The sequence below is a fragment of the Acomys russatus genome, chromosome 13 (assembly GCF_903995435.1).
Source record: "Acomys russatus chromosome 13, mAcoRus1.1, whole genome shotgun sequence".
Lineage (NCBI taxonomy): Eukaryota > Metazoa > Chordata > Mammalia > Rodentia > Muridae > Acomys > Acomys russatus.
In genome coordinates this window covers 40,966,108-40,973,401 of record NC_067149.1, presented here as the reverse complement: position 1 = coordinate 40,973,401, position 7,294 = coordinate 40,966,108, and the positions used below count along the sequence as shown (strand labels likewise).

The following is a 7,294-nucleotide window of genomic DNA, read 5'->3' as shown; positions in this document are numbered from 1 at the left end:
ACATGGCGGCTCACAACCATCTATGATGAGTACTGGTGCCCTCTTCTGGTGCGCAGGTGTACATGCAGGCAGAGGAGTGTATATATAATAAATATATTTAAAAAAATTTTTTTTTAAAAATTTAGTTGCTTTAAAAATATGTTTATATCTATGGGGCTGGGAAGATGGTTAAGTGTTTGAGAATTCAGCTGCTAAGTTTGGTTCCCAGCACCCAACAAAAGCTCACACCTGCCGGTAACTCCAGCTCTGGAGGATTTGATGCCCATTTTTTTGCCTCTCGGGGCACCTATACACATGTGGCATACACTTACACAGATACACAGACACTTACATGTAAATAAAAATCACACACACACACACACACACACACACACACACACACACACACACACACACACACACGGAGTCATGGTTCTAGAGGCTGCAGAGTCCAAAGCATGGAGCCAGCAGCTGCTCAGCATATGCAGGGGCCTTTTTGGTGCCCCTTAACACAAAGGAAGGAGGACCACACTGAAAGAGAGGCGTTCTCTCCTCTCCTCTCTTCCCTAGAGCACCCCCTTCACAATGTCATCTAATACTAGTTTGATCTCCAAACACCATTAATATGAATTTGAAGCAGGGTGGTGGTGGTGCATGCCTTTAATCCCAGCACTCGAGAGGCAGAGGCAGGCAGACCTCTGTGAGTTCAAAGCCAGCCTGGTCTACAGCACAAGTTCCAGGACAGCCAAGGTTAAACGGGGGTGTGGGGGGGGGGACCTAAATGAATAGATGGGAATTTGAAGGTTTACTTTCCCACAGCTAAATTTCGAAGGACAAATAAAACCTCAGCAAAGGACACAATTGTGGGCAGAGTGTTGTGGAGGAGGCAGCCTCTGCCTCTAAATGGAGGCAGGAAAAGAATTACTGCAGCCCTCTGATTCCTCCAACAGAAGCAACAGACTAGGGATGGAGCCCTTTCAGAAAGTCTTTTTTTTTTTGCTTTTCGAGACAGGGTTTCTCTGTGTAGCCTTGGCTGTCCTGGACTCCCTTTATAGACCAGGCTGGCCTCGAACTCACAGTGATCCACCTGCCTCTGCCTCCCAGGTGCTGGGTTTAAAAGCGTGTGCCACCACACCGGCTTCAGAAAGTCTTTTAGGTCTGGGGACGTAGCTTGGTGACAGAGACATCCTCTTGCATTTGCCTCTTAAGTGATGGGATTAAAAGTGTGTGCAGCCATGCCCCACTGCTTTATTTTTTAAAGATACTTAGCCAGGTGAGGTAGAACACTTCCTTAATCCTAGCACTCTGGGAGGCAGAAGCAGGCTGCCTATGATCACTGTGAGTTCGAGGTCAGCCTGTTCTACAAATAGAGTCCAGGACAGGCAAGGCAACACAGAGAAACCCTGTTTTGAAAAAACAAACAATAACAACAACTTTTATTTTCAATTATATTATTTCAATTATATTGCTTTTATTTTCAATTATATTATTATTATTTCATTATTTGCTTATATTCTATAGACCCCTGGCTGTCCTGTAGATCAGGGCTACCACTGCCCAGCCTTTTTTTTTTTTTTTTGAGACAGGGTCTTGTAGTGCTAGTTGTCACTTTATGTAGACCAGTAGTGAGATTAAAGGCCCCGTCTGTATTTTATTGTTAATTATATTGTATTTTATTGTAAAAAAAAAAAAGTACATATATGTGTGTGTGTGTACATGGGAACTGGCTACTGGACAGGTGCTACAGGACATTATGAGTCCAAGAATGTGGTGCCAAAGTGATCTTAACCACTGACTCATCTTTTCAGTTTGTGTCTAAGTATGTTGTTTTTAAGACATACTGACCAGAGTGCAGTTTGCTATGTGGACCACACACACAGCTTGTTTCCCTTTTTCTTTTCTTTCTTTTCTTTTAAATAAAAAAGTATTTTATTTCTTTATTTTGAGACAGAGTTTCTTTGTGTAATCCTGACTGTTCTGGACCTTGCTTATAAACCAGGATGACCTCGAATTCTGCAACCGATCTGCCTCTGTTACAGGCATGCACCACTACACCCAGACTAGTTTGATTTACTTTTGATAGAAGGGCATTTTGTATCCCAGGCTGGTCTCCAGCTCATTCTGTATCTGTGATCTTGGTCTTCGCGACTTTCGCATGCAGTGCTAGGGATCGAACCCAGAACCTTGTGCATCTTAGATAAGCTCTCTGCCATCTGAACCACAATTTTGGGACTTTTCGTGTCCACAGGCTGTTTCCATGCAAGTGCTTTACAAGGGAGGTTTTCATATCAGAGCTTCTGAGAATTGAAAAGACAATCTGCAGGTTCGCCCCTTTTTATTCTAAGACACTTGCCCTACCACGAGTAAATAACTCTGCCTCATGCCTCAGTTTTCTCCAAAGCCAGAGCCCTAAGTGGCACTTTTTCCACAAAAGAGGCAAAACTCGGAACTTCCCTCCGCTGAGCTCCGCCTGGTCGGTGCTATGATTGGCAGGCTGCCTGACCAATCTCCCTACGGAGGATGCATGCCGGGGGAGGGGCCATGGACGCGCGTGCGTACTGTGCTTGCTCCGGTGATGGGCGCCCTGCGAGTTTGGCGTTGGGTCTCTAGGGTCTGGCGGCCAGGGCTGGGGACCTGCCCACGGCCGAGGGATGCAGGCTTCGGCACCGAGGCCCGGTGATTATAACATTCCACTTCCGTGTAGAGGGAAGGTTTCAGGAAGGGGAGGGCAATGAAGCATTCAGATCTGGACATGAGTTCTAATCCCGACCGTGTTGCGTGGTCCTTGGCGCTCTGAGCCTCAGATGCCTCTTCTGTAAAGTCTAAGGGGGCAGGTGGACCCCAACTGTGAGCTGAGCCCGGGAGTTCTGAGACTTTTGTTAAGAGGAGGCTGGAAGCTGGGCCTGGAGGCGCAAGCACGCCTTTAATCCCAGCACTCTGGAGGCAGAGGCAGGCGCATCGCTGTGAGTTCGAGGCCAGCCTGGCCTACAGAGCGAGTCTAGGACAGCCAAGGCTACACAGAGAAACCCTGTCTCGAAAAAAAAAGAAAAAAGAAAAAAAAAAGTATGGGTGAGGCAGGGTGGGCGGAGGAGGTACCGTTTTCTACCATGTTTCTCAGGCATCGGCCTCAAGGCTCCAGCAAGCGCAAGGAGCAGCCCTTCCCGGGGCTGCAGCGGACAGAGAACCTGGGCCTGGAGGAGCTGACTGACATACTGAAGGCAGCTGTGGTGGATCAGAAAGGTGAGGAGAGCCTGCCGGAGTCGGACCTCCGGTAGCTGCTTCAGGAGCCCGGTCAGCAGCCACACTCCTCCTAACCTCCCCGTCATGAGGACGGGTGTAGGAAACTGTCTCCACCCCGACCCTGCGTTCTGAGTAACAGAAGTTAGTTTACTATCAGAACAAGCTTTGGGGTTAGTTATAGCTGGGGTCTGTAAGCGGCATGCCTCTTGGCCTCAGAAAGGCTGGTTAGAGGACTGCTCTTGCAGAGGACCAGCCTCCAGCCTCCCAGTGCTTCACAACTGTCTGAAGCAACGAGGGGCCTTCTCAGTACTGGGGAAAGTATGGCTCCCGCTTTGAGAGATCAACCGTCCTGATGTGAGAAATAATGAGGAATCACTGCTGTTTCTGGGTGTGGCGACCACATTTGGGAGGTAGAGACAAAGAGGATCAGGAGTTCAGGACCACACTTAGCTGTGCAGCAAGTTTGAGGCCAGCCTGTTTGAACCCTGGTCTCAAACACTCAAGGACTGTAGGAGAGGTGCAGCTTACATACTGAGGCATATTGGAGCCGATATGAATGAAAGCCTAGAACGGCAGGTGCAAAGGCTTTGAGGTGCAGGGAACAGGAAGTTCAGTTTGGTGTCGGCTTGGGAGCTTATAACCCCTGAGGCTGCATGCATACAGGCTTCTCTGCTTTTGCTGACGTCTCTGGGATGTTTCAGGACCTCTGGTGACACTGAACAAGCCACAGGGTCTGCCTGTGACAGGTACGAGCGTGGGCAGGGAGGGAGAGGCCGGTCGGGAGGAGACGGTTGGATGGCATTCTGGCAACCTGTCCTCCATCTTAACTTCCCAGGGAGACCGGGAGAGCTGACATTGCTGTCTGTGCTGCCACAGCTGAGCCAGGCCCTGGGGCTGGGAAACCAGGAGCTCCAGGTCGTGCGAGCACCTGGGAAGTAAGTGCTGCCCGTGGGCATTTATCTTACACCCACTGTACAGAAAAAGTCTTATTCATAGTGCCTGGTACATGGTAGACTCTTGGACATTGGTGCCATTAGGGCATTTGGCCTTCCTTCTGAGGGCCAGAGAAACGGCCTTATGACTTGTTTCCCAGGTGGTCTGGACTCCAATCCTGGTGTTACTGTTTGGCCTTAAGCAGGTGTTCCTTTTATGGCCGGGGGTGGGGGGATGGGGGGGTGGGGGTAGAGGAGTACTGCCTTAAAAACAAAACAAAAAACAAAACAAAACAAAAAGATTTGTTTTTAGTTAAAGTGGATGAGCCCTTAACCCACATAAATGTCTGTGAGCCAGTGCTTGCCTGGTGCCCTCAGAGGCCAGAAGAGGGCGCCAGATCTCAAACTGGTATTGCAGACAGTTGGGAACCGCCACATGGGTGCTGGGTGCTGGCTCTCTGCAAGACCAGCCAGCCCTCTAGCCCTCTTTTCTGAGGCTTCATGTGACTTGTCCGCTTTTTCCCAGGGAGGCTTCTGGGCTTGTGCTCCTCTCCAGTTGTCCCCAGACAGCAAGCCACCTGCAGAAGTTCTTCAACTACTCAAGGAGAGCCCAGAGACCCACAGCCACCTACTGGTGAGAGCGGCAGGGCAACTCCCAGAGCCAAGGGAAGCTCCCAGCTGGCTGCTCTAAGACCTCCTTTCCCTTTCTCAGCGCCATCACCGATGGCATCCCTGAGCCTCCTGAGGGGACAGTCCGCGTGCCTCTAAAGCTGGAACACATGGATGGCATTGATCTTGTAAGTCAGAGGCCATCAGGGAAGAAGACCCGGGTTTTGCCCTACAGAGGAGTCTGAGCTCTGCACATGGGGTGGCTAGTTCCAATGTGCCCTAACAAGGCATGTGGCTGCTGCCTTTGCAGAGGCCCCGTCCTAAGTCTGCTGGCAGCAGGGGTGACTCAACGGGGGTCCTAGGTGTGTGTTGTCATTCTTGACTGGTACCCTAGGCAGTTCCAGTGACATCCCCATCTCGAAAGGACATCATGGAAGGTGTCAAGAAGACCCTCAGCCATTTCTATGTGATGGCCACAGGCTGTGGCTGTGCCCTGGTCCACCTGCAGCCGCTGACAGGTGGGTCTGGACAGTACTCTGCTGGGGAGATGAGGCCTGTGAGGAAGATAGTTGTTTGGTAACAGCCAGGGAGCATCTGGTACCTCCCAAGGGTGAGTGGGCTCAGCAGGAGGCAGCAGTTTTAGGCATATACTCACAGGCTAGCGCTTGGAACACACTTTATTCCCAGAGGCTTCAGTTCTGTAGGGTTGAACTCTAGGACAGAGTGGTTGGAAGCTGTCATTGTCCTGATCTGCTCATGAGCCTCTGTGTGGAAGCAGAGGTCACCTCACAGATCCTAGGATCTGGGGACAGGGACAGTACTGCATGGTCAGGGAGAGCAACTGCCTCCCAAATCCCCTTTCTTTCAGTCTTCCCCAGTCAGCTGCAGGTGCACATGGCTCTACAGCTCTGCCCAATTCTTGGGGACCACACCTATGCAACTTGTGTGGGCACTGTTCTGGGCCAGCGCTTCCTGTGGCCAGCCAAGACCACCAAGCCCCAGAGACAGGTAGGTCCCAAGGTCCATGATGCCTACTCTGAGTTGGGGGTGGGGTCGGGGGAACAGGATCTCCAGACACCATGCACAATAAGACTAGGAGGAAGCTGGCTTGGCCTCTGGGCCCACATGTGGCTCAAGCAAATGCCATATTCTCTCAGGCCTCCTCCTGTGCATGAGCTTAAGGAGGGGGTAGCTGACCTCTAAACAGGCCCTGAAGTTCACCATCCCTTTGAGGAGGCTTGTGCATCATTTCTTCCTTGTGCTGAGTCGACAGGAGTGTGCCTGGTGCTAAGCAGCCACCTGGGGACCTATTGCTCTCTGGCCAGAAGGGGAGACTAGAGGTTTGTGTGAATCAGGGCTCTGAGGGCCAGGTCTGTGCATGTCTCCTCGCATCCCACTGGCTGGAGGCTTAGTCATGTGGCTTCACTAAGCACAAAAGAAGCTGAAGACAAGCCTGCCTGTCTCTAGAGAAAACTACTGCAGATGCAGACCGGGGACGTCCCTACAGACTTTCTTCTGTGTCCACCAGAGCTGGGTGCTCCTCTGGCAGGAACTCAGATGGCCACTGTCTCTCCCACCCCAGGTCCTAGATGAAGCCCTGCTCAGACATCTCCACCTGAGTCCTTCCCACGCAGCCCAGATGCCTTTGCACCTGCACCTGCACCGCCTCCTCCTCCCAGGCACCAGGTCCAGGGACCCCCCCAGTGAACTTCTGGCACCCCTGCCCCCTTACTTCTCTCGGACCCTGCAGTGTCTGAGGCTCTCCCCACAATAGACTGTCTGACCTCCAGTTGGAAAATAGAAAAAGGAAGGGCTGTAGCCCAGCTCAAGGACCATAAGGTCAGTGCTGAGCACCATCAAGGCCCGGGCTCCTGGATCCAACAAACCTAAGATCAAATCCCAGTTAGGCCACTTGCTTGCTGTGTGGTGTTGGGCAAGTGACTTCTCTCTGGACTTTAAATAAAGTTCTACCTCACAGTCTGGTTTACCAAAATTGAGAAAGCAAGTGTTTATCAGGGACTGTGCTCTCTGCTCAAGTGAACAGTGGCCAGCCTAGTAGGTGCCATCTGCTACACTCCTGGCCAGGAGGTAGATTGGTTTGCTTTTGAGACTGGGTCTCTCCTTGTATCCCTGGCTGGATGGGGAGCTAGCTCAGTTGCCTGCCTCTGCCTCCTGAGGGCTGGGATGACAGGTGTGAACCACTGTACAGACATGAGTCCTTCTGACTTTGGAGGACACAGCTCATGGAATTTCAACACCCCGCTCCTCCCACAGCGCACTCACAGGTTGCAGGTAGATACCGCTTTTGGGGGCCAGCAGCCAGTCCTTCACAGGGAAGAGATGCCATGCTTCACTGGGATGCGTTTCTTGGGTCTCCCAGTTTTGAGTGGCTTGACTGCCACCTCATTGAGGGAAGGCCCAGCCTGTACCCTCTAGAGAAGGGCTGAGGTTTAGGGGAAGCCCATGTCTTATAATGTTCTGTGCTCAGCAGAAGGCATTCTGTCAGCACCCCCTGACTTTGGGAGGGTACACTG

General features: G+C 51.5%; 1 protein-coding gene across 1 annotated transcript; it reads left to right on the top strand.

The window, feature by feature from the left end:
* Positions 1–2,523: 2,523 nt before the first annotated feature.
* Rpusd3 (RNA pseudouridine synthase D3) lies at positions 2,524–6,551 on the top strand. The gene is made up of 9 exons (XM_051155074.1): positions 2,524–2,655; positions 3,098–3,219; positions 3,921–3,965; positions 4,055–4,154; positions 4,678–4,785; positions 4,864–4,948; positions 5,155–5,278; positions 5,629–5,768; positions 6,343–6,551. The coding sequence occupies exons 1-9, from the start codon at positions 2,555–2,557 to the stop codon at positions 6,532–6,534; spliced, it is 1,017 nt and encodes a 338-aa protein (XP_051011031.1). The 5' UTR covers positions 2,524–2,554; the 3' UTR covers positions 6,535–6,551.
* Positions 6,552–7,294: the final 743 nt, after the last annotated feature.

Bases quoted from the DNA above. Each gene is read 5' to 3' on its own strand.
- Rpusd3 (XM_051155074.1), top strand. From the start codon at position 2,555: ATGGGCGCCCTGCGAGTTTGGCGTTGGGTCTCTAGGGTCTGGCGGCCA. The intron at 3,220-3,920 runs GTGAGGAGAGCC...GGGATGTTTCAG, and splicing joins AGCTGTGGTGGATCAGAAAG to GACCTCTGGTGACACTGAAC. The intron at 5,279-5,628 runs GTGGGTCTGGAC...CCTTTCTTTCAG, and splicing joins CCACCTGCAGCCGCTGACAG to TCTTCCCCAGTCAGCTGCAG.